Source organism: Mastigoproctus giganteus, chromosome 11 (genome assembly GCF_048544385.1).
Source record: "Mastigoproctus giganteus isolate SK-2022 chromosome 11, ASM4854438v1, whole genome shotgun sequence".
NCBI classification, from domain to species: domain Eukaryota; kingdom Metazoa; phylum Arthropoda; class Arachnida; order Uropygi; family Thelyphonidae; genus Mastigoproctus; species Mastigoproctus giganteus.
The window spans coordinates 119,174,117-119,202,001 of NC_143585.1; the positions used below are offsets into that span (position 1 = coordinate 119,174,117).

General features: G+C 39.5%; 1 protein-coding gene across 1 annotated transcript in view; it reads right to left on the bottom strand.

Annotated features, from left to right (window-relative positions):
* Nucleotides 1–2,393: 2,393 nt before the first annotated feature.
* Nucleotides 2,394–27,885, bottom strand: part of mRpL35 (mitochondrial ribosomal protein L35) — a 49,313-nt gene continuing 23,821 nt past the window's right edge. The window contains exon 3 of the mRNA XM_090385395.1: nt 2,394–2,841. Coding sequence (XP_090241521.1) covers nt 2,469–2,841 — 373 coding nt within the window. The 3' untranslated portion in view covers nt 2,394–2,468. The remainder of the gene's footprint in view (nt 2,842–27,885) is intronic.

A 27,885-nucleotide genomic window follows, 5' to 3' on the forward strand; every position in this document is an offset into this window, starting at 1 on the left:
TTACAGGCTACATTTTCATTTTTTTCAATAAATTGATTGTTTAAACAAAGGAGAAGTATGGGGGGAGAAGTATGAAGGAGAAGTATGGGGGGAGGGGGATGCCGGAAACTTTGCTCTAGAGACTAAACATGGGTTTCACCACTTCAAGCCTCCAATAAGCAAAGTGGTGGTATTTCACCGGTTGATGAAAGTCATCTACCACCTACAATGGATTTTGTCATAAATTAAGAGAGGTGGCAGCTATACTGGCCGCTGTTAGTAAAGATATGATTTGTTATTTTTATCCAATATAGTGTGTCAGAATAAAGAATAAAATTATAAAGTGCACCATATTCCACTTTTCTTGCTTTTTATCAAAAAAGCAAAAAGTAGACTACATGCCTACTCTGGTTACCTTGATTTGAAATTATTTATAATTTTAAAATATGATTTGATAAGTGAGCAAACAATAAAATACTCATAAATAAAAGGTTCAATTTCTGTTTGTTTCTATGCTCATCAAAAACGATTTTCTGAAAAGAGCACATGCATTGCCTCTATAGTTGTTCCTACTGTTATGTCACATGTAGGATTATATTTTAAAATCACATCATCCAACATGTCTTAGGACTCTCCCACTCTAGAAAGTAATAGTTAATTCCAGAGGTCATAGGCATGGCAATACCAGTTAAAAGTAGGATATAAAAGACATGTACAACTAATAACAAGTTAGATGAGATGGTAAAGAATAGGATGAGAAAAGAACCAAGATACCTTACAAGAGGTATGATAGTAGGCTGGGGCATAGAGGACAGGTCCATTTGGTAGACAGCAAAAAGAGTAGAATGCCAAACTCAAATGGTAGAAATATCACATGCCAACGGAAGACAGAAACAAACGTAGTCTGCAGCAATGCTTATCCCTGTGCAGAGAACAAAGGTATTTTGTTCTCTGCACATGAAATTTGGTATTACTGCATGGCAGAATGTGATGCTGGGTGATGAATAATGCTAGACCAGGCTATGGACGGACCCAGATGTGTCCAAAGAATGGTTTCACTCAGATTGTACTACATCAACAATGAATTTCAGTAGTGTGATAGTATAGGTCTGTTTTACTTGGTTTGGACTTGGTCCACAGGTTGTCATAAATGAAATCATGAATGTGACTGTATAATACTGTATCATTCGGAACAATTTTGTTTGTCTCTGATAAGCATGACATAATATAATATAATATGTCAATACAAGTGCTTGAGGAGAATAAAGTATAATGTGCTATTTTCAGTCCAGAACTCAGTTCTGAATCCAACTTAAAATGATTTGAGATGTATTTTAATAACTGAGAGCAAGCATAACATGTCTTACTTCAAAGAGCAGTTTGCAGCCTTAATTTTTTCATGAGTGACTTACCCAAATGTGTACTGGCCCAAGATAGTCAGTAGTTGGTTTTTCTAAGGATGAGCTCTGTGGAGTGGCTTCATGAAATTTTTAAATATTCTTTTAAATATTAATTTATGAATTTTATTTCGACTACCCAGAATTAAAGTAAAACTATTACAAAAAAAATAAATAAATAAAATAAATTAAAAAAAAAAAATCTGTAGCAAAATCTTTTTTTAAAAAAATTCTAAAATATAAAATCAGTTGATGAAACTGAATTTTTTTTGACTTTTGTAAACAAAAAAAAAAAAAAAAAGGCCAACCAGATGCAATTTTCTCATCCTCTTCTGATTTTCCAACATACTTTTATATTTTGCACTGCCATCTATTAAAACTGTCTACCATTTTAGTTGGAAATGCAGAAACTGATAAATTTTAAGACAAATATGCATTATTTGAAAAATATTGAGTAATCTTGCAAAATTTTAGATCTATGCATATATCACCAGGGTCCAGACAACATATGTGGATGTACATATATACTACTGAAAGGGTTAAGAGAGAAGTGGAGTAGGATTCCAGTCTTCATATACTAAAAACTTTTTGTATTAAGTGTGCCTCAGAGGATCTGATGTCATTAAAGTTCATTAGGCCATACCGGATATCAAAAATTTTTTTTTTTTTTTTTAACTGAATGTCTTTTTGCACTGGGTTCCAATATATGCTGGAGGAAAGAATCTAACACCAAGTTGTGCAATTTTTAATTTTTTTTATGTAAAATATTCATAATATAAAAATCTTTATTTGCTACTTATTTTGTTTACTCTAACTTTAATCCTGATATAAACAGCCATCTTCCAGAAAAAGCTTACGTTTGTTAGTTGCCAAAGCACCACCATATTTTTGACCAACAACCAACGAGAGCTCTATTTCATGTGTATTATGTCAGGATGGCAGTTACAAGTGAACACAGTATAGTTATTTGTTACTGAGTATAGGTATTCATCAAAATAGAATTTCTTAAAATTACTGAAATTCAAGATGCTTTTAATATCTTTGTATTTGCATGATACATGAATTACATACATTTAAGTGCAGTCATGCTGTCTAAGTCCAGATTACTCTAGGTACATATGCTGGATTTGTTCTTACATGATATGGGGCATAAGGATCATCAATATAATATTTTGGTTTTTTCCATTCATTGGACACCATTTTATCCAACATTATCGATTGCTTTCTTGTACAAAATACATGCTGCTTTAGTCTCCATCTTCTGCCATGCCGCTTCTTATAAAGTTTCCTATGACGTCCTGCTTTTGTTCTTATCCATAATCCACAATCCAGACGGAAAAATCGTCTTATCACATCTCTAACTGATTTTCGTGTTCCTCTCCTAATAGAGAACTTAATTACAGTTCTTTTAGCCTGTACTATTCCACTAACTATCTGAAGTAGTGATAACTTTGTAGATGGTGCTCTGTTTATAAAAGAAAACATTTCTTACTATTTATAATAATAGTGTCAAAAAAGAGAACACAAAACAAGTATGAAAATGTCATTACAACAATAGTTAGGAAAAGACAAGACTATTTTATTAGTTAAATATTAAAAATTGAAATTAAAATAATTTACTTTGAAATTCTCTGCATAATAATTCCTTGTTAAGTAATATTTGCTACATGCCTAGGATATGTCTAAAGAAGTAGCTAGTATTTTTTTTTACATGAATTATAATTCTTTGTACATATTCCACTTATTGGGAGGGGAAGACTAGGAGATTTTGATATGTAACAAGGTGATGTCAATCTTCCCTTTGCTTTATCTGTGAGACACCATGTCTGAGAAACATTATTTTCCATATTTGTATACAATGCATATGCTGAATTGCATTTCTTCATCAATGATCTGCACTTGTGTCACCTGTGGATAGGTTTTTTTTTATTTTTTTAATTTTTGGCTGATGCTGTATAAGCTTGCTTCATACAGTGTCATTAGGCATCATTTTGTCACTATTATTACTAAAACTTTTCATTATTTTAAAGCAGGTTGTTACATTAACTACATCACAGAGTAACATGAGGTGTGATCAAAAAGTTCAAGGACTGACTTTTATCTTGAAATTTTGGTGTTGTAGTGAGTTGTGATATGTTCAGTGACTCATCTAAATCACCCATTCATGTGTAGTCAGTTGAAATAAGTGTGTAGTGAATAGGTGTTTTGTCTCAATTTAAAATTAGTTATTTTAGTGAGCAGTGGATTTGAATCAAATTTTTTTCAAATTATGAAAAAAAGTGCAACAGAAATCTATGAAATGTGAAAAGACAGCTTTGACATTTTGAAGAAGGCCACTTTTTCTGCTGAACATGACCCTCAACACTCTAGCCCTTTCAACTTCAAAAATCAATGATTCAGCCATTTGTGATATGAATGGGAGTGATCAGCATTTACTATATGTGAAGCTAGTGAAACATATTTCTTATGGCATATATCAATCAACTTTAACACAAGATTTGGAAATGTGTTGTATTTCAACCAAGTTTAAGTCAGGATGCCTTACATTTCTCATTGATGATCACAGACAGTGGTGAGTTCTTGCATGTACTGGACGTGTGAGAACACACAATGTATTGACATGTGACTTCTTCATCAATGTGTTGCTGCTAACCCAGTAACAAAGGCCCAGTCTTCTCAATGGAAGACTCCATCTTCTCCAATATCCCAGATGTGATCAAATATGAAGGTCATATTTATTGCATTTTTTTGACTCATAGGGCATGTTCATAATGATTTTTATTAACGACGTGATGAATCAGTAAACCTGGAATACTACAAAACTGTTCTTAAGTAACTGCATGATGCTGTTCAGAGAAAACAGCCCTAAGCCGAAAAATAAGCAGGACAGAACCTGGTGAGTTTAATTGAAACACACTGTACACAGATTTGTGTAGTGGGAGCAGGATCAGATCACTGGATGAGACAGTGAGGGTTCTAGACACCAAAAAAGTGTGGAAATAAATAATTTTTGAAAATTTTTCTTAAATTTGCTTGTCATTTTACACTTCCCAAGTTTCTCCACGTGAATTACCTTTAAATATTTCTTGAAATGACCACCAGATTTCTTTTTCTACTTTAGCTTTAATCACAAGAATTAGTCCTCAGACATTCTAGGCAATACAGAAAAAAAAGACAGAGAGCAAATTTAGCAAATAATTTCTTACAGGGCAGGGACTAACACAACATCTGAATTTTGGTGTTGACCAGACTTACTCAGTGAATAATATCTGAACATCAAAAATAAAATTTTACTTAATATATATATTTGAAGAAAATACAAATGCTTTAAAGAAAATTATTAGAATATTGGGTATTCCTTCAAATTTCTTAAAAAAAGTTTCAATCACCTTGTATGCAGAACTGACTAGCTGGGCATTAGCATTAGTAGAGGCATTTGATGCAAAAAAGCAAGCTTATGCAGCATCAGCCAAAAAAAAAAAAAAAAAACGCTCCCATTTCAACCCTCCATTCATTGCAAATACCTGTCCAGCTCAGCCTTAAATTTATTTACAAAGGATAGAAGTTGGTTCCACCAACCAACTATCCGCTGGATAAAGGCAAACTTCCACACATCTATCCTACATCTGTCTTTCCTCATTTTGAATTTATGCCTCTCAGGTAATTATTCTGAGCAAGAGGAAGAATCCCATCAGGATTGAGCATGCTCAAACCATCCTTATACACCTCAATCAGATCACCTCGCAAGTGCCTAGTCTCCAGACACTGTAATTTGCAAAACTTAAGCCTTTCTTCGTAAGAGCAATCCTTTGTTCCATTCACCAATCTTGTTGCCCTTCTCTGTACTTGTCCCAACAGCTCTACATCCTTCTTAAAATGAGGCCTCCGGACCTGTATGCAGTACTCAAGGTGTGGTCTGACCATTGCCCTATACAAGGGGATAATCACTTCCTTATATCTGCTAGAAAAATTTCTGTATATCATTGACAAGACACTATGAGCTACTCTTGCAGACCGTCCGCACTGCTCAGAAAACTTCATATCTGCCTGCACAATTACCCCCAGGTCCTTTTCATTCTCTACCACTGTCACTGTAGTACCACAGAGTTGACACATCACTCTGGGGTTACTGCTTCCCATATGCAGTACTTTACAGTTGTGAATGTTAAGCTTCATTTGCCACCTCTCAGCCAATCCGCTCGACTTTTCTAGATCCTGTTGCAGCAGCATACTGTCATTAGTGTCCTCAACAACTCTGCCAACCTTCATATCGGCTGGAAACTTGGATATTAAGCTTGACATACCATCATCAATATCATTTATAAATACAGAAAACAACATTGGACCCAACACTGAACCCCAAGGGACTACACTAATAACATTAATCCACGATGAGCAGTGTCCATTGATTACTACTCTCTGTCTTCTCTCACTCAACCATCCCTTTATACACAGCAGCAGCAACTTGCCTCCAGTGCCACACTGCTCCAATTTGTTCAGCAGTCTTCCATGTGCAACAGTATCAAAAGCCTTTCTAAGATTCAAATATATGATATCAAAGTTATTCCCTGAATCCAGTTCCTTTGTGACCACATCACAGTATCCAATCAAATTGGTCAGGCAAGACTTTCCCTTAACAAAACCATGCTCTGTCAGAGCTATAACTGAAGACTTGTCTAGATGATCCTGCAATGCTTCTTTAACCAGTATCTCCATTAATTTTCCTGGAACAGAAGTTAAACTAACAGGTTTATAATTACTTGTGTCACCCCTTGATCCTCCTTTGTGAATTGGGGTCACATTTGCACATCTCCAGTCCATGGGTACCTCCCCCGAGTCCAAAGAAGCTCTCATAATTGTGGCTTAGGGTTTGCTTACTTCCTTTGCTGCCTCGTTTAATATACTGGACAGATCCTATCCACCACGGGTACCTTTTTTATGTTTATCTTTAACAATTTCTCCTCCACTTTCCTCTCATTTATTACAAAATCATCTCGCTCACTGCCAGAGTTCAACTTACCTCTGGCATTCCCCTCCTTGAATAACTTCTGATGGGTGAATGTAGATGCAAAATACTCATTTAGTTTATTAGACACCTGAGCAGGATCATCATCATTTGAACCATCAATATCCAGTGGACCAATCTGATTCATCCCTTTCCTTCTAGAGTTTACATAGGTAAAGAACTCTTTGTTGTTTTTCTTTGCATCCTTTATCAAGGATTTCTCATAATCTGCCTTTGCCTGCCTAATCTCCTTTGTGACTTGGTTACAGACCAGCTTATATCTATCATAAGCTTCCATGTCACACATTAATTTATATGTATCCCATGCATTTTTCTTCTCTACCATATGTCTCATTAGTTTATCTGACATCCATTTAGGCCTAAACCTTGAAAAATATTTCTTAGTTGGTATTTAAAGCCCAGTAGCATCCAAGATTAATTCTTTGAATGCTTCCCATTTTGAATTTGCTGTTGGTAACATCATCAGTTGGTCCCGCCGCATAGAATTTAAATACTGTCTCAGGACCACAGTAGACACCTTTACGAAAGCAAAACCCTTCCCTTTACCCCTGATGGTAGTTACCTCTTTGAGTAAATCCCAATATTGTGGGTTGGTCACTCACACACTAGTACGACTTTTGTGGATTTATTGGATGATTGTTTTCTGCAGCAGAATGTTTGAGAGGCAACCAGAGAGGGTAATACTCTTCATCTGGTTATCAGCAGCGATCATTTGTGTATTAAGAATTTGCAGATAAAGGAACCACTAAGTAGCAGTGATCACAGTGTACTGATGTGGGATTTACTTAAAGATATAATTACCATCAGGGTTAAAGGAAAGCATTTTTGCTTCCATAAAGGTGAGTACAGTGATCTCAAACAGTTTTTAAATTCTGTACAGTGGGATCAACTGACGATGTTACCAACAGTAAATTCTAAGTGGGAAGCATTCAAGAAATTAATCGTGGAAGCTACTAAAAGTTTCATACCTATTAAGAAATATTGTTCAAGGTTTAGGCCTAAATGGTTATCAAATAAACTAATGAGACTCGTGACACAGAAGAATAATGCATGGGATGCATATAAATTATCAAGCAACTCAGCAGCCTATGGCAGATATAAGCTAGTCTGTAATCAGGTCATAAAGGAGGTTAGGCAGGTGAAGGCAGATTAAGAGAAATCTTTGGGAAAGGATACTAAGAAAAACAGCAAGAATTTCTTTACTTGTGGAAACTCCAGAATGAAGGGGATGAATCAGATTGGTCCACTTGATATCGATGGTTCGGCTGTTGATGATCCTGCTCAGATAGCAAACAAACTGAATGAGTATTTTGCATCTACATTCACACATGAGGAGTTATTAAGGTTTGAAAATGGCAGAAGGTTATCAAATTGTAGCAGGGTGCTTAATGATTTTTTATAACTGAGAGCAAAGTGGAGGAGAAATTGTCGAAGTTAAACATAAGAAAGGCACCTGGGGTGGATGGGATCTATCCAGTTATATTAAAGGAGGTGGCAAAGCAACTAAGCAAACCCTTAGCCATAATTATGAGAGCATCCTTGGACTCTGGGGAGGTCCCCACGGACTGGAGATGTGCAAATGTATCCCCAATTCACAAAGGGGGATCGAAGGGTGACACAAATAATTACAGACCAGTTAGTTTAACTTCTGTTCAGGGTAAAATAATGGAGTCAGTGGTTTTGCAGGATCATCTAGACAAGACTGCAGCAATAATTGAGACACAGCATGGGTTTGTTAAGGGAAAGTCTTGTCTGACAAATTTGATAGGATATTATGATGTGGTTACAAAGGAACCAAATGCAAAAAATAATTTTGATATCATATATTTGGATTTCAGGAAAGCTTTTGACACTGTTGCGCATGGAAGACTATTGTACAAACTGGAGCAGAATGGTAGTAAGGGTAAGTTGCTACAATGGATAAAAGGATGGCTGAGTGGGAGAAGACAGAGGGTGGTAATCAATGGGTGCTGTTCTTCATGGACTAATGTTATTAGTGGAGTCCCACAGGGTTCAGTGTTGGGTCCACTGTTGTTTTGTATATTTATCAATGATATTGATGAAGGTATATCAGGCTTAGTGTCGAAGTTTGCAGATGATACAAAGGTTGGCAGGGTTGTTAATGACAGTAATGGCAGTGTGCTACTGCAACAGGATCTAGAAAATTTGGGCAGATGGGCTAAGGAGTGGCAACTGAAGTTTAACCTTGACAAATACAATGTACTGCATATGGGTAGAAGTAACCCAGAGAAACGTACCAACTGTGTGGTACACTTAAGGTGGTAGAAAATGAAAAGATATGGGAGTAATTGTGCAGTCAGATATGAGTTTTCTGATCAATGCAGAAGGCTGAACCGAGCAGGTCATGGGGTTTTGTCAATGATATACAGGAATTTGCTAGCAGGGAAAGGAGGTGATTGTCCCTCTGTATAAGGCAATGGTCAGGCATGCCTATACAGAGGGACAATCACCTCTGTATAAGGCAATGGTCAGGCCATGCTTGAGTACTGCGTACAGGTCTGGAGGCCTCATTTAGGAAGGATGTAGATTGTTTGAGTGTGTACAGAGAAGGGCAACAAGATTGGTGAAGGGAATGAAGGGATCCTCATACCAAGAGAGGCTTAAGTTCTGCAAATTGCAGTGGCTGGAGACTAGACACTGTGTGTTGATCTGATTGAGGTGTATAAGGCATGAATGGTTGAGCACGATGAATTCTGATGGGATCCTTCCACTTAGTTCAGTTTTTTATTTTGAATTTGATTGGTGTTTATTGGCGCAAAAACAACTAAGGCTATACTGCGCCAGAAATGATTAAATAACACTAAAAATGAATTCTGGTAACCTTAAAAAGGTTACCTCGTCAAATAATATATATATATATATATATATAAATAAATGTATAAAAGCAGTAATAAGTTTAAAAATAAATGATCCAATTATATATGTGAGTATATATAATAGCTGTTAAAAACTAAAAACTGCTGACACTGTCTTGTCTAGACAATCTGACTGATGTATAAGCTCAGTCGATTGATTAAAAGCGGTAACATATAATATTGCGAACATGGTAAAATTAACGCAATCTATTAAAATATGCTTTAATGATAAATGTAGTCTCAAGACTCGCAATAGAGGGTCATCAGCCTCAGCAGAAAAGAATGTCAGATACTGTGTCCTATGCGGAGTCGAGCAAGAACAACTTCCTCGCTCCGATTCCTGCGCAGACTAGACTGCCATGTTTCTATTACAGGCTTATTGATATAATTATTTGTCTCTGTCTCTGCCATAGTTCTTGCCATTGGAATATATCTATTGCGTATTATTTCCTGTAGTCCTGTATAGGGACTGACAGGCAGCGATTAAGAGTGGGTGTTGCTGATTTGGCTGCAGCGTCAGCCAAATCATTTCCCTTTATCCAAGTGTCTAGGAATCCAGCAGAAGCGGATATCAAACTTGCATTCATGAAGAGAATGTCTCTTCTGCTGAACCCGACAAAGAACTGGATGAGAATTATATCTCGTAGATAATAAAGCCTGTAATACACTCAAAGAATCAGAATATATTATTGACCTTTGGAATTGACAAGTTCGAATGTGATCCAAGGCTAGCTCTATAGCATATAGCTCTGCAGTGTATATGCTGGATTCGGGAGGAATCTGCTGAGATATTATAGTGTCCGGAAAGACAGCAGCAGATCCTACGCACGATTCAGACTTCGAGCCGTCTGTGTAAACGGGCAGGAAGTCTGAGTGCTCAGCTTGGTGTGCAGAGTAGAGCTGCTGGTAGACAGATGATGAGGTCTCAGACTTTACCCATTTCTTAAGGGAAAAGTCGCACGGTGGGGGATGAGCATGCCAGGGTGGAGTAGTTTCTTTTGGTGTTTGTGCCACCTTGTCTACCATGATGTTAAACTCACTGATTAGCTCTTGGACATGAATACCAAAAGGTCGGTTGGCAGTCTGACGGGTATTGTACAAGTTTTCCCAACGTGGCTCAAAAACCGATGTCCACGTAGGATGGTCTGGCAGGGATTTCAACTTTAAAGCATAATTTAAAGACAACTGCTTACGTCGAAGGGATAACGATGGTTCGTTTGCTTCGACGTATAAGCTCTGGACAGGAGATGTTCGAAAAGCTCCAGTAGCGATACGGATAGCCTGATGGTGGACAGGGTCTAGCCATCGGAGGACACTATCTCTAGCTGAAGAGTATACCTGGGACCCGTAGTCTAATTTGGGTCGTACAAGTGCACGGTAAAGCCGTAGTAGGGTGCATCGATCTGCTCCCCAACGCGTTGAGGAGAGAGAGCGGAGGATATTGAGTCCCCTCGTGCAGTTTGTACGAAGTTGATGAATATGTTTGAGAAAAGTCAACTTTTTATCAAACACAAGTCCCAAGAATTTTGTGTCTGACACTACTGGAATAACATTTTGTCCGAGCCTTAATTCAGGTTCAGGATGAAGATTACGCTTGCGACAAAAGTGTACGCAAACGGTCTTCTCCGGCAAGAACCTGAAGCCATTACCAAGTGCCCAGGAATTAAGGCGATCAATGGCTTTCTGCAGTTGTCTTTCAATAACCCTCATGTTGCATGACTGACAAAATATGCTAAAGTCATCAACATAGAGGGCACAGTTTACAGTTGGAGGAAGTTGTTCTGTGATGGAATTGACTTTGATGGCAAAAAGCGTGACACTTAATACTGATCCTTGTGGTACTCCCTCCTCTTGGCTGAAGGGATGAGAGAGTGAGGATCCCACACGAACTTGGAAAGATCGATTGGCTAAAAAGTTTTGAATAAAAAAGGGGAGTTGCCCCCCTAAGGCCAAGGCTATGCAGATCTTTTAAGATGCCAAATCTCCAAGTTGTGTCATACGCTTTCTCCATGTCAAAGAACACCGACACCAAGTGTTCGCGTTTTAGGAAAGCATCCCGGATGGATGCTTCCAATCTAATAAGATGGTCCAAAGTGGACCGGTTCCTTCGGAAGCCGCACTGGATGCTGGAGAGAAGGTCATTTGATTCTAAATACCATATTAAACGAGAATTGACCATTCTCTCCAGGATTTTGCACAGACAGCTAGTCAGAGCAATAGGACGATAATTGGTGGTAACCTTTGGATCCTTTCCTGGCTTAGGAAAGGCAAGAACGATTGCCTTTCGCCAGGAATCCGGAAACTGCCCCTCAGTAAAGATTCTGTTATACAGAAGGAGCAGACAATCCATAGATTTTGGTGAAAGATGTTTAATCATTTCATAATGGATGCCATCTGGCCCAACAGCACTTGCTTTGGAAAGAGCGAGGGCTCTTTTCAGTTCCTCTATAGTGAATGCCCCGTTGTAGGGATAGAGGCCCTTGATCTTAAAATTAAGTGCTTGCCTTTCCAGTTTATGTTTAAGGACCAGGAACTCTGGGGAATATGAAGATGTTGCTGAGATCTTAGAGAATGTTTCCCCAAGAGCATTGGCTATTGCAGTTGGATCTGCAATAGCGCATCCATTATAATCTAGGATTGCAGAAGGGTGGGAGGTATATTTTCCCTTCATTTTCCGGATTTTATCCCAGACTACCTTAGAGTTGGTAGACTGGTTAATAGATGATGTAAAACGGATCCACGATTCCTTTTGACTCTGACGACGGATGTAGCGTGCTTTGGCTCGTGCACGTTTGAAGGCTATAAGGTTGTTCGTGGTAGGATATCGGCGAAATATCCCCCACGCTTTGTTTTGAGCCTTTTTTGCTGCTGTGCATTGTGAATTCCACCAAGGTTTGGGAAATGGTGGAAACCAGGCTGATGTTTTTGGGACAGCATTAGCAGCTGCTTGGATGGTGATTTCTGTGATGTACTTTACTGCATCATTGATCGGCTCTTGACTGACTGTGCTAAGATCAAAATTTGCCTGATGTTGGAAGGCAGTCCAGTCAGCCTGATCAATTTTCCACCGTGGTAACCTGAAAGGAAGACATGGTCTCCCACTGTGTAACAAGGTTATCACGGGGAAGTGATCGCTTCCGTATGGATTCTCCTCCACTTCCCAAGTAAGTGAAGGGAGTAGAGAAGGGGAGCAGATAGAGAGATCAATGGCAGAAGAAGTACGGGTAGGCATGTGGAAAAAGGTGTTTGTTCCAGTATTTAGAAGGGAAAGTCATTGTCTTTGAGCATACGCTCTATGACTCGTCCCCTTCCGTTGATATTAGCACTACCCCACAGGGTGTTATGTCCATTAAAATCCCCGAGAAGTAAGAAAGGGGGAGGCAGCTGCGTTAGAAGATCATCAAGGTCTGCCTGGGAGATGTCAGTCCCAGGTGGCAAATAAATAGAGCATACAGTTAATAAAAATCCCACTGAAAGGCGAATTGCAACGGCCTCTATGCTGGTTGTAATTAGTAAGGGCTGCACAGGGGTCTGGTTGCCCACAAGGATAGCCACTCCCCCATGTACAGAGCCATCCGCAATTCTATCCTTTCGAAAAACTGTGATGTTGTGCATGGTGGGATCATCATTTGCCTTTAGATATGTCTCCTGCAAGCAGAAGCAAACTGGCTCGTGCTTTTGCAGGAGGGCCTTGATGTCATCTATATTTCGCCGGAATCCACGACAATTCCATTGTAGGAATTTAGCCATTATTTTGGCTTGGTGGGTCCATCAGGCGGCTTCCGAGGTGCTGAGGGCTTACTTTTATCAGTCTTGGATTTATCTTTTTTGGGGAAGAATGGACGCTGTCTCGTGTCCATTTCCTCCTCCGCAAAGAGTTCCAAGACTGACTCTTCGGGTACCTCCTTCTGCTCGACATCCATCCTTTCTTGGGAATTAGGGGGGACTTCCCCTTTCTTATTCTTTTCTTTCATAACTACCTTTGTAATTTGTGGAGCATTAGGAGGTATCGATATAGGAGTGGCAGCTGATTGGTCCTTTTGTGCAGGTTTTTGAGAACTTAATAGATACCGCGCGATGGGAGTGAAAGACTCCTTTGGAGGAATGGTCATGTCCGTCTGAGTTTCGACAGAACATCTCCCTGCTACCTTCTGGGCGTAGGTAGGTTTGTTGATATTCAGGGGTTTGACCGATTTCCTTGCCTCCTGGTATGATATGTTAAGCTCTGCCTTCAGCCGTTGAATCTCTTTTTCTTCTTTCCACCTCTGGCATGCTCGTGAGTAGGCTGGGTGTTCGCCTTCACAATTAATATAGGTGGGTTTTGCGGCTGAACATGTTGTTGTTTCGTGGTCCTTTGCACCGCATCGAGCGCATGCAAGGACTCTACGGCAGGCCATTTGAGAATGTCCATACTTCTGGCATTTAAAACACCGTAAAGGGTTCGGAACGTATGGACGCACTGAACAGTTGATGTATCCAGCTTTGATCTCGTCAGGAGGTTTAGGAGAGTTAAAAGTCAGGATAACGCTCCTGGTTTTAACTATTTTTCCATCCCTTCGCGCAGTGATTCTCTTGACGGCAATGACTCCCTGTGGTTTTAATTCGGAGCAGATTTCCTCCTCGGTGACGTCGAGAAGGTCCCACTCCGAAATGACACCTCTCGATGAATTGAGTGTTCTGTGTGGTGTCACTGTTACAGGGATTCCTCCGATTGATGTTACTCGGAATAGATGTTCGGATTGCCTGTCATTTTTTGTTTCAATTAAGAGGTCTCCGGAACGGAGCCTCTTAACTGATTTGGGAGAACCTACTAACCCATCTAATCCTTTTTGAATAAAAAAGGGCGACATTTTACCAATCGGTTTTTCACTGGTGGAATGAATAATTAGGAATCTTGGGACAGGCCCTGATGATGATGTTTCAGTTCGCTGCCTCTTTGTTGCAATAATATCTGCCTCTCCGTCTATGTTTTCAGATAGGGACCGGGTTGGGGCCTGAAGAAGTAAGTTTCTCAGGATTCATGAAGGTTATTTAGTTGTTCAGTGCCCGGGCTCCCCACCCACCACGGAGCCCAAAGGGACGCCCACTACCCGGCATGCAATAAATGCGCTCGGGAGTGGGACGCCAGGGCTACCCAGACACTATACCCGCACCACCGTCAGCCTGAATCCTGTCCCTCGGACCATGAGGGTAGGGGCGTGGCATTGACACGGTTGACCCTCGCAGGCGAGTCTACTAGCCGATTGATCCTAGCCGGGCCTTCCAGGACCACCCGTCTTGTCGAAGCAGGGGCCAAAGTGGTGTATTGAAGCTGGGCCCCTCAACCACCAGGATCCCCCTTTCCGAATTTCCACGGGTCGCAGCGCACGGCAAACACGCCGGATTCCATTGATGTAAGCCCGGAACCTAGGCTGTGGGCATTGGATCCCAGTGATGCTAGTCTGGAAGTCCAGCAGCGTCACTGGGAGGTCCCCTCACCACGTACAGGTGCCCACGTCGAGGGGCTTGTTCAGTTTACGAATCTAACGGGGCATAAATTTAAATTAATAAAAGATAGATGTAGAATAGATGTGCGGAAATTTGCCTTTAGTCAGCGGGTGGTTAATTGCTGGAACAACCTTCCATCTTCCATCTGTGGAAGTTGATAGGTTAAATAAATTTAAGGAGGAACTGGACAGGCATTTGGAGGGAATGGTGTGATTTTTTTTTTTTTTTTTTTTACTTATGCTGCATAAGCTCATACACTTGCTTTCTTGCATCACATGCCACTACTACTACTACTACTACTACTACTATCCCACTTCAGCACACTGTGATCACTGCCACCTAGTGGTTCCTTTATCTGCAGATTCTTAATGATCAGATCAAGAGTGTTACTCCCTCTAGTTGCCTCCCAAACATACTGATGTAGAAAACAATCATCCAATAATTCCACAAAAGCCTTGCTAGTGTATGAGTGACCAACCCACAAATTTCAGTCAATATCTGGGAAATTAAAATCCCCCATTATAAGACTGTTTTACTGGCCCACTCTATTTCCCTGTACAGTTACTTATTATACTCATCAGAGTCATTAGGCCTATAACACACTCCTACTCTCAATTTTGATCTCCCAATGCTTATGTCACACAAAACTGACTCGACACTGCACTGTCCAGCAATGTCGATTGGCTTCACTTCCTTGGATTTTATGTGTTTCTTAACTAATAGCATAACCCCTCCTCCCTTCCTATCCTGTCTATCCTTCCTGTACACATTGTATTCCCCAATTTCCAGTTCTGCATTCCTTATATCTGTGTGACACCACGTCTCTGATATCCCAACAATATCTGCCTTTTGATGTTTTGAGCAATACCTCAAATTCATCAAATTTATTTACCAAACTCCTAGCATTAGTGTACATGCAAGTATACATGCACCTGTTCCTATTCTTAGCTACCATATAATACCACATCGTGTGTGCATGCATGCACTAGGTGAAAGAAATGAGAGTAAGAAAATTAAGTGCATCTTTCGTGTTTCGGTGGATTTACATGCATGAAGAAAAAAGTGACTGCACAATGCAAATTCCATAACTAATTCCTGACTGTCTGGTCATCCTGGAGTATAAACAGAAATTTATTATTAATGTGATATGTGTATGCTGCATAATGGGATCACAAGGGCAGAAAGTGCTAGTCTCACAGCAAGTAAGTATTCTTGCTGATTCTATCATTGAGTTAATGGGGAATATTTTATGGAATAAGGATAGGTGAAATAGGACCAAGGTTTATCTGTAAGGGAAAAAAAGTTTCTGATACTGTAAAACAGTTGTCATTTTTTAAAGGTACAAAAGGTGATATTATTGCACATATTGGTATTAATCATATTACGAGTAGTTGCCAGATGGTTTGCCAATATTAATACTAATTTATCTGACATTAGCAGAATTCATCAAATATGCTCAACATAATAACTAAGAAATTCAGCTCTGTGACTAGTATTTTATAGATCAGTTGGTTGCAAGGTTGACCTCCCAGTTCTTTCTTTTATGAATGTCATGATATACTTCCTGCAAGGACTGGCCTGACATTTTACAAAGGTACAGTACAGTAACAATAGGCTCTCAGTACAGGCATTAAGCTGCTGCCAGCATTAACAGAATAAATCTTACTGGTTGAAGGAATATAATGAAGAATGGCAGCCCAACAATTATATCCAGCTTTTGTTAGGACAGTGTAAGTTACTCGAGGAGAATTTTGTAATTAGTTTCTTATCAAATATCACTGCAGCAAATTTTTTTATTTTTTATTAATTGACCACAAAATAAATAACTAATCGAAGGTTTTTCATTCATGAAATCACAGTTTATCTTATGAAGCTCTGTTTGTATACACCCAATGGTCATAACAGATTAACTGAAGCTTCCCTTTAAAAACATTGTTTAATACCCATGGCATTACATGCTTGTAGGATAGTATAGTACACTGTTCTTACCCATTGCATTGTATGCTTCCTGAAAGGCTATTATTTATTGAAATTAAAGTGCATAATTTAATTAAATACTATATCAATTAATGAAATATGGGTGAGAAAAAAAAAAAAAAAAAAAAGATTGTTTCTATGAAAAGTTGTATGCTCTGGAAAGACTCAATAAAGGAAAGTCTCTAAAAAAAAAAAAAAATAACATGCATCTGATAAATAATCTGCCTAATCCTTTCACATCTGTCTTAATTCCTCAGTAATTTTTGAGTTCACACTCATGTTTCTCTGCAATCCATATAATTATATCCTTAATTCCTTATTTCTAATTTTCTCGATTTCATTTGCATGGAATTTGGTTTGAACCAGTGCTGTAGTCATAAAATTAGCAGAAGGTATACACTATGAATATTATGAAAAGCAGAGAGTATACTGTGTGTATATCAGTTTATTAATTGAATTTGCTTCGGTCGCATAGAAAAAAAACCAAGTGATTTTTCAACATAATATTCTGCATTTTGGTAATTAGCATAAGAAAAACTTCTGATTGTCAATGAAATTTAATTTCTATAATATTTGTTTTTTCAAGTCTTTCAAAAACCAGAACATAAGCTATTCACCTAAAAAAATCCGGAGGGTATACAGCATATACTTTCCAACTACTGCCTTGGTTTGAACCATAATTTTAGACTTCACATAATCTATACCAAAACACTTTCTGTCACCTGCCTAGGCTATTTATCAGGTGGTTGATACTGTATATCATCTTAGCCTGATGCTCTTTTCCTCTAACCAATCCCTTTACCCTTTGGTTTTTTTTTTTTTTTTTTTTTATGAAAACCCAAAGCACGAAAGGTATCAGAACCTATAGTACTTACTACCGTGCTTGGGTTGGAGGTTTGAGAAGATGAAAGAAGATATTTTTTGACATCACATTTGAACTACTGTAGACTGTAATTTTCAGGAAATATGTATGAAGGAAGTATGAATGAATAAATGAGGAAGATGAAAAGTTGGTTCTGTGAGTTTGAAGATGGACAATAAATGGATGTTGGCTGGTGGCAGCACGTGTTCGGACTGTTTTGAAAGAGAGAGAGTGGGAATTATAGAAGCCAATTCAGAAGAACATTGCCCATGGAAGTATCTGCAGAAAAGGCATGCAGCAGAAACAGTACGTCTATGAGACAGAGTGGAGAGACTCTTAGAGATGAGTCATTAATTAATTAACCTAACTGCCCTCTTCTGAATGGAATATAGAAGCCTGAGAGAGGTTTTGGGGACACTGCCCCAGATGTGGGAACAATATTCCATGGTAGGGCAGATTTGCGATTTGTATAGAGTAAACAGCTGTTTGGAAGAAAAGTAATGCCTAGAGCGAAAGAGAAACCCAAGTTTTTTAGATGCAGAGTAAGCAATATTTGTAATGTGCTTGGGCCAAGAGAGATTAGAAGTCAGGGTAATCCCCAAAAGAGATATATCTTGCCTAGAAATCACAGTGTCACAAAAGATAAGCATAGGAACAGAAAGATCCTTTTTATGAGATATAAGACTGGACTGAGTTTTAGAAGGATTGAAATCAATCCTCTAGGTAATTCTCCAGTGGGGCAAAGACAACTTTGCCCCACTGGAGAATTACCTAGAGATCGGCATTTGAGGAATTGGTAGCAGATAATCAAGAAGTTTAAGCTGATTGAGAAGGTCAAGGTTTCTCAAACTGGAAAGTGGAATGCAATGTGCTATCATCAGCAAAACTAATGGATAGGATTTCGGGTTAATGGAAGAAGGTCATTAACATACAAGAGAAAAAGAGTCGGGGGGAAAGAACTGAACTTTGGGGTAAAAAAAACAGCATTAGTGGAGAAGTTAGAAGACAGAGAGCCATCTATTGTCATCCTCAGTGAGTGGTCAGAAAGAAAACTGAATAACCAATTACAAAAACAGTTGGCAAACCATAAGATGGAAGCTTGTTTAGAAGACTTTTATGCCAAACACGATCGAAAAACTTTGAGATGTCAAGAGCAACTGCTTGTGTGTCACTGAACTTTTCCATTGAATTTGTCCATAAATGGGTAACATAAGCCAGAATATCACCAGTGGATCAACATTGATGGAAGCCATACTGACGATCATTGATCAGACGGAAGGTTTCTAGGTAGTTTAAGAGTTGGCGATTAATTGATTTCTCCATTACTTTAGAAAGAATAGAAGTAATTGCAATGGGTCGATAATTGGATGGGAGGGATTTGTCACCCTTTTTAGGAATTGGCTGGATATGAGCAAATTTCCAAGCAGAAGGAAAAACACCTTTGCAATAAGAAAGTGAAAAAATTCAGCAAAGAACAGGAGTAAGTTCAGGAGCACAGGTTTTGAGAACAAGTGGAGAAATCCATCAGGACCTGGAGCTTTCTTACCATCGAGATTCGTCAAAATCCTTCTGATATCCTTTTTACGGAAGACCACAGGAGGCACTGAATGCAGCATGTTGGGATAGTGGGAGGTGTTTTACCAAGATCATTAATACATGAGTTGGAAGAAAAATGGGATGATAGCAGGTCAGCTTTATCCTTGGCTGAAGTGAAATTAGAGCCATCTGGTTTTGACAAAGGTGGGAGCAGAGATGGGCAAAAGTTTCGGCTAATAGTTTTGGCAAGAGACCAGAATGCTTGGCTACCATTAGGGCAAGAAGCAAGTTTTCTACTCTTAGCCTGTTCGAAATCTAGTTTGGACTGATTAACAACTGCTTTACAATTGTTGCGAGCTTTGATGTAGGCAGAAAATGAACCTGAAGAATTGGAAACAAGCCAATTACGATATGCAACATTCTTCTCATGAACAGCCTTAGCACATTTATTGGAAAACTAAGGTTTAGATAAAGGATGACATTTTAAAGTGGAGTGTGGGATAAAGGATTCCATTCCTGCAAGAATAATTTCACTGACACGATCTGAGCAAACGTTGACATCAGAAGTTTTGAAACAGTAATCCGACCAAGGAAAAGAAGAAAAGAAATCTTGCAGGTCATCCCATTTTGCATTCTTGTAATGGCAAACAACGAGATATTGGGAATAGCCATGAGATAAAGGCTCCATTGGAGAATTGACAATCACCAAGTTGTGATCTAAGGTGCCTAAAGGACCATTCACTCTTCGACTGTGTACTTAGAAGGGTTGTTTGTGAGAAAAAGATCAAGCATATTGGCTGTATGGTTAGGATTGTCCGGTATTCTTGTAGGTAAACGAACAAGGTCATTAGAAATTGCAAAAGCTTCAGCATCTCGACCAGCTGGTCCGGTGTGACTAGAAAAGGGATGCCAGCTGGAGTTGTGAACATTAAAATCACCAAGGAAAATTACCTTGCTGTTAGGAAAGTTGGACTAGAGAAAGTCAAGTTGCAAATAGAGGAAGTCAAAGAGCTCCAAGTGATTAGCGGAGTTGGGAGAACGGTAGAGACAACAGATGAATTTGACACGATGAGGTAGAGAGATTTTAAGACAGAGAAGGTCGAAAAGAGGAGATTCCAAATTACCAAGTCTCTGACAGGGAATACTGGAACGGACATATGAACAAGTACCACCTTTGAGGTGAAAGGAATCATACAGCGAATAATTTGGGCAACTGAGATGAGCAGTGGTTGAATCAACCGATAACTGAGATTGTGTCAGAAAAGGTACATGGGGTTTGAAATTTGAAATGAACTAGGAAGTGTTTGAGAGGTTTAGATCTTTTCACAGATAAGTTTGCTCTTTTAGTTTGACAATTCATGGTGTATTCAATAGTAAGAAAAAGAGCTGGGGGGGGGGGGGTCATGCTGTATGAAGTAATGAAATTTTTGGATATGGCATATACATGGTAAGAATAAACCCAGATCCTTGACATAACGTGGCCTCAACAATGCACCCCCCCCCCCCCGCATACACACTACTTGGACTACGTCCAGTCACAATCTGGCATTGCAGAGGTAGCAAGATTATACACTAGCTGATCTGGAAGCCTCCTAGAGAGATACCAATATGTTAGTCCGGTGTACTAACTAGCGGCTAGCTTGTGAACACCATTTTAGAGCTGTATCCTTGAAATGTAAGGAAGTTTGGATCTCGCCACGATGTCCATCATAAACCTCAAAAGACATCAGTCATACTGTATGATGGAAGAGATGGGGAAGGGTTGAATGGAACTTAGCTCTGGAGAATTAACATGGGTTCCACCACTTCAAGCCTCCAATAAGCAAGTGGTGGTATTACACTGGTTGATGAGAGTCATCTACCAGTATCACCTAGTAACACATAGGGGCGGCATTCCTCCATGTAGTGTGGGTGCCACACCTCGACTCCTACTTAGGTTGGTTTTTTTTTTTTTTTTTTTTTTAGGAGCATTAGCAACTAAGGCCATATTGCTCCGGGGATATGCGGTGGTCATTCCCTGACCTTTCCACATCCTCCATATTTGGTGGCTCACGGGCTCGAACCCCGGTCTAATCAAGAAGCGTGTGCTACGCACTGCTGCTCCTGCCCACCTGGCTACGGAGGCGCCACTTAGGTTGGTTCACACCTGGGTGGTAACACACACACAGTGTGCTTGCGCATGGGGTTTATACCCAGGATTACTAACAGTCCCAACATCGTGAAGGTGCAAGCAGAGGATTTGGCTGTCACAGACCGTCTGGACTTTGCCGAAATTGGGTCCACTTGACTTGAGTGTCACCCGAATATCAGTTCCATTAGAGTTTTAGACTCCCAGGTAGCAAGTACAGCTTGTCTTGAATATCTGAGAGAATGTCTGCGGCAACTTCAAGGACCTGGATGAGCTTAACCCTGTTTGAGAGCAGTCCAATATTCTTAATCCCTTCTCATGGACTATTAAAACAGTTGTGCTTTGCCAGTTCAGTTATTCAAGTCTAGCAATTTACTTCAAGCTTTCTTTCTCTACTGAACTCAGGTAAGCCTTTCAACAATCTTTTTTGATAATCCTACTTTCTATCTTATTTCCATATTTTCCTCACCACCTCAGATTTAATTTAATTTAATTTTTAGTAGTAGTAGTAGTTGCGAGTACTACTAGTATGTAGTATAGTAGTATGGGTGCGAGTTAGTCTGTGCGGACGTTGCTCCTTAAAGCTCTTGAAACAGAGAAGTTTTTCCTGATTTATTTTCTGCTTTATTAGTTTAAATTGTCATATTAACTTATTTTCTAGAGTAGCTTTATATTCCTAGTTACGATACTTAGTTTAAAGTTTAAAGACAGAGATTTTGTAGATATTACTTAGTATCGGTAACGGTATCAAATCCACATGTCACAAATTGAACAAGAGGTCTTTTTTTTTTTTAACCAAATTTAGTCGATTTATTAACCAATTGTTATATCAAATTATCTTCTATAAGTAGATTATAGACCTAGTTAGGATCCTTAGTTTATTCTAAATTGAAATAGCGAGATTTGGAAGCTAATCAATACTTACGAGTCCGTAGAAATACTGTTCGTGAATTCCCGCCATTTTTACACGATAGCATAAGCTTAGTGTAGTATAGTGCATAATATAATATTGTCAATTAATCAGTAAATCTATTAATCTTGATAAACTTTATTGTCAATTAAATTGTATTTTTAACTCTATATATATATATATAACGACTTAATCGTAACAAATAATTAATACATAACTATAGTGGTACACGTGATACGGAAGTTGTATAAAGGGAACTCGTAGAAAACACTAGATACCGAAAAAAATATATATATAACATAACTGTTTTGGGATATAACTTAAGGATTTAATTTTTGTTTTGAATTTTATTGAATTAAATCGGAGTCATGACTCTGACCAGAGCAGCAAAGCAAAAGGCTCAAGCTAATGGGAGTGCTGTGGTTCAGGGGAGAACTGAGGGGGGCAGTTGCCCTCTGAATCACAGTCTTTTAAAATGCACTGTTTGCTTGATGTTTGCGGAGCAGTCGGGTACGGGACATGATACTGCCAAGGGGGATGTCTTTGTGTGTGCACGATGTAAGGAGTGCAAGGAAATCAGGCGACAACTCAGCGTTGTTATGGGCCTTTATGAGAGCTTGAAGGACAGGGTGGATGCACTCGAAGGAAATAAATTGAGGGGCCCATCAAGCTCTCAGCTGCCCACATCAACGCCAGAGCTTGCACTTGGTCATCAGGCAACACAGAGGTAGCCCCCTAGGCAGAATGCGCTGGTCCCACAGGAACTAGTAGTTGTTGGTGACTCTATTGTCAGGGAAACGGGGAACATGCTTTGTAAAAAGGATAGGTGGAATAGGACCAGGGTATGTCTGCCAGGGGCAAAGGTTGATGACGTTGTAGAGCGGATATCATCTTTTAAGGGCACAAAAGGTGATATAGTTGTACACGTTGGCACTAATGATATTAAGAGCAGGAGACCGGCGGAATTACTTAGCAAGTACAGATCACTGTTGAAAAAAAGCCGTGAATTAGGGTTGAACTTTAAAAGTGTCTGCAATTCTGCCCAGACACGATAGGAGGGAGTATATGATGAGCGCCTTGTCGATCAATTCGGCCCTGGAGGGATTGTGCAAGGCTCAAGGGGTAGAATTTTTTTCAGCCTGGACTGTACTTGTTAACAGGAGAGATTGCTTCTACAGGGATGGGATACACTTAAATAAAAAGGGTGCAAGAATTTTTGCTGATGCTGTCGAGGCAGTGTTAGGTGGGTCGGAAAACTGCTAGTTGGGGGGATACAAGGACTAATAGATTAACAGTAGCCACTGGCAGAGGTGGAAGTGATTCTTGCACTGTTTTCTATTGAAATGAGCAGAAGCCTGGAAAACAAGATGCAGGATATTTCAGAGACTGCTGGTAGTCATTGCGGTACAAGTAAACACATGGGTTGTGTTAGGGTAGCTAAGAATAGAAACAGGTGCATGTATACCTGTGTGTACACCAATGCTAGGAGTTTGGTAAATAAATTTGATGAATTTGAGGTATTGCTCAAAACATCAAAGGCAGATATTATTGGGATATCAGAGACGTGGTGTCACACAGATATAAGTAATGCGGAACTGGAATTTGGGGAATACAATGTGTATAGAAAGGATAGACAGGACAGGAGGGGAGGAGGGGTTATGCTATTAATTAAGAAACACATAAAGTCCAAGGAAGTGAAGCCAGTCGACATCGATGGACAGGGCAGTGTCGAGTCAGTCTGGTGTGACATAAGCATAGGGAAATCAAAATTGAGAGTAGGAGTGTGCTATAGGCCTAATGACTCTGATGAGTATAATAAGATATTGTACAGGGAAATAGAGTGGGCCAGTAAATCAGAGAGTCTTATAATGGGGGATTTTAATTTCCCAGATATTGACTGGAATTTGTGGATTGGTCACTTGCACACTAGCAAGGCTTTTGTGGATTTATTGGATGATTGTTTTCTACATCAGCATGTTCGTGAGGCAACAAGAGGGAGCAATACTCTTGATCTGATTATCAGTAGTGATTCTTCATGCATTAAGAATCTGCAGATAAATGAACCACTAGGTGGCAGTGATCACAGTGTGTTGAAGTGGGATTTACTCAAGGAGGTAACTACCATCAGAGGTAAAGGGAAGGGTTTTTGTTTTCGTAAAGGCGACTATGATGGTCTGAGACAGTATTTAAATTCTATACAGTGGGACCAACTGATGATGTTACCAACAGCAAACTCAAAATGGGAAGCATTCAAGGAACTAATCTTGGAGGCTACCAGGCTTTACATACCAACTAAGAAATATTGTTCAAGGTTTAGGCCTAAATGGTTGTCAGATGAATTAATGAGACATGTGGCAGAGAAGAAAAATGCATGGGATACATACAAATTAATGGGTGACATGGAAGCCTATGATAGATATAAGTTGGTCTGTAACCAAGTCACAAAGGAGATTAGGCAGGCAAAGACAGACTACGAAAAATCCTTGGCAAAGGATGCAAAGAAAAACAGAAAAGAGTTCTTTACATATTTGAACTCGAGAAGGAAAGGGATGAATCAGATTGGTCCACTGGATATTGATGGTTCAACAGTCGAGGATCCTGCTCAGGTGGCTAACAATCTAAACAAGTATTTTGCATCTACATTCACGCATGAGGAGTTATTCAGGAAGGAGAATGATGTAGGTAAAGTAAACATTGGCAGTGAGCTGGATGATTTTGTAATAACTGAGAGGAAAGTGGAGGAGAGATTGTTGAGGATAAACATAAAAAAGGCACCTGGGGTGGATGGGATCTATCCAGTTATATTAAAGGAGGCAGCAAAGGAAGTATGCAAACCCCTAGCCATAATTATGAGAGCTTCTTTGGACTCAGGGGAGGTACCCATAGACTGGAGATGTGCAAATGTAACCCCAATTCACAAAGGAGGATCAAAGGCTGACACAAGTAATTATAGACCTGTTAGTTTAACTTCTGTTCCAGGTAAATTAATGGAGGAACTGGTTAAAGAAGCACTGCAGGATCATCTAGACAAGAATTCAGTTATAGCTCAGACGCAGCATGGTTTTGTTAAGGGCAGGTCTTGCCTGACCAATTTGATTGGATACTATGATGTAGTCACAAAAGAACTGGATGCAGGGAATAACTTTGATATTATATATTTGGATCTTAGAAAGGCTTTTGATACTGTTGCACATGGACGACTGCTGCACAAATTGGAGCAGTGTGGCATTGGAGGCAAATTGCTGCTATGGATAATGGGTTGGTTGAGTGGCAGAAGACAGAGAGTGGTAATCAATGGACACTGCTCAACGTGGACTAATGTTATTAGTGGAGTTCCTCAAGGTTCAGTGTTGGGTCCGTTGTTGTTTTCGGTGTTTATGAATGATATTGATGATGGGATATCAAGTTTAATGTCCAAGTTTGCAGATGATACAAAGGTTGGCAGGGTCGTTAAGGACACTACTGACGCTATGCTGCTGCAACAGGATCTGGAAAGGTTGAACAGATGGGCTGAGAGGTGGCAAATGAAGTTTAACATTGACAAATGTAAAGTACTACATATGGGAAACAGTAATCCCAGAGCAACGTATCAACTCTGCGGTACTACACTGACAGTGGTGGAGAATGAAAAGGACCTGGGGGTAATTGTGCAGGCAGATATGAAGTTCTCTGAGCAGTGCAGACGAGCTGCAAGAGTAGCTCATGGTGTCTTGTCAATGATATACAGGAATTTTTCTAGCAGGGATAAGGAGGTGATTATTCCCTTGTATAAGGCAATAGTTAGGCCACATCTTGAGTACTGTATACAGGTCTGGAGGCCTCATTTCAAGAAGGATGTAGAACTGCTGGAACGGGTACAGAGAAGGGCAACAAGATTAGTGAATGGAACAAAGTTTTGCAAATTACAGAGTCTGGAGACTAGGCACCGGCGAGGTGATCTGATAGAGGTGTATAAGGCTTTGAATGGTTTGAGCATGCTCAATGCCAATGGGATTCTTCATCTCGCTCAGAATAATCACCTCAGAGGGCATAAATTCAAATTGAGGAAGGATGGATGTTGGATAGATGTGCGGAAATTTGCCTTTGGCCAGCGGGTGGTTGGTTGGTGGAACCGACTTCCATCACTTGTTGTAGAAGTTGATAGCCTAAACAAATTTAAAGCTCAACTGGACAGGTATTTCGAACGAACAGATGGGTGAAATGGGAGTGGGGTTTTTTTTTTTTTTTGGCTGATGCTGAATAAGCTTGCTTTCTTGCATCATATGCCTCTACTAATGCTAATGCTAGTTATGGCAAATGATGCAAGAATGAAAACTTATATAGCATCAACCAAAAAAAAAAAATCCAGTTCACACATCTGTACCTTCCCAGTACAGTCAGTCCTCATATAACACGTGTTTACACTACACGAATTCGATCATACACGATTTATAAATAGGGAAACAATATCTTATATAACACGAACCGAATTCGCTTATGCACGATTCGCCTTCGTGTTTACAAGAAATGGCAGTCGAACGCAGAATCACCCCAACCGAACGCAACACGATGGGAATGAAGAGAAGATTCTGAAAATGTATTTATGTTTTTTATATCAGTGAAGGGGAAACACATTTCACCATAATAACATAAAAACCAACACAATTCCAGCTATCGGTATAATCGCAAATGCAATTAGATCGAGTTTACTACCAGTGTATAACAGATTCCACTAGCAGAAACGAAACTGGAAATTGTTTTTATTGTTTTATGGTAGTAACCCCCAGAAATGTGCTTTAGTAAAATGTGAGGTGTTAATAGTGTATCTCTGCCTTTAAGGTGTTGTTTATTCAGTTGCTACACGCGCGCAGCTTTGTTTATGTGTATCAAGGGTGCCTCCTCGTTTTGTAATTGTAGTTTGTTCCCTAAAAATGAGTAAAATACTTAAAAGGTGTGAAAAGGAAGCGTCCTGGTGAAGATACTGCAGATTCAGAGAGAAAAAGAAAAGCAATATCGATAAACAGAGGCGGCCTGGGTCAAAAATTCTTACCCGGGAAAATTTGTAGTGGCCTCATACTAGCGTTTATGGCCGAAATCTCACTGGCCTGCGGCCCACCGGGGTTTTCCTGGTAAGGCTTATGGCCAGTCCGCCTCTGTCGATAGAGAAAAAATATGAAATTGTGAAACGCTTTGAGCGAAATGAAAGACCATGTGATATTGCACGTGCTACAGTCCTAAATGAGGCAACACCGAGAATTACAAAGAATGTGGAGAAAATAAAAACAAGTTTCATAGCAGGAACAACTCAAAGTGTAATTAAAATCCATTAGATTAAGACACAAAGAATTAGAGATGGAACGGCTGTCATCTGTTTGCATAGAAAATCAAACAAAAAACAAGTTTGCTTACAATAGAAGTAAAAGCATTAGCAATATTTTATTACGTAATAGTCGTAATAAAATGCGTAAGTATTTTATCACGATTATTTATTGTGTTTGGTAATGTTTTGGTTATAAATGTGTGTTCAATCTTGGGTGGTCGGCACCTAACCCCATTTTTCCCATAGGGCCTGTTGTTTATATTGCAGGAGGGTTTCTAGGAACGCAACTATCGTGCTATATGAGGACTGACTGTATTTGTCTATTTCTCCCTTGAATTTACTCAACCCATCCATTTCCACAACAGATGGAAGCCTGTTCCAGCAATCCCACATCTACTAGCATCACAA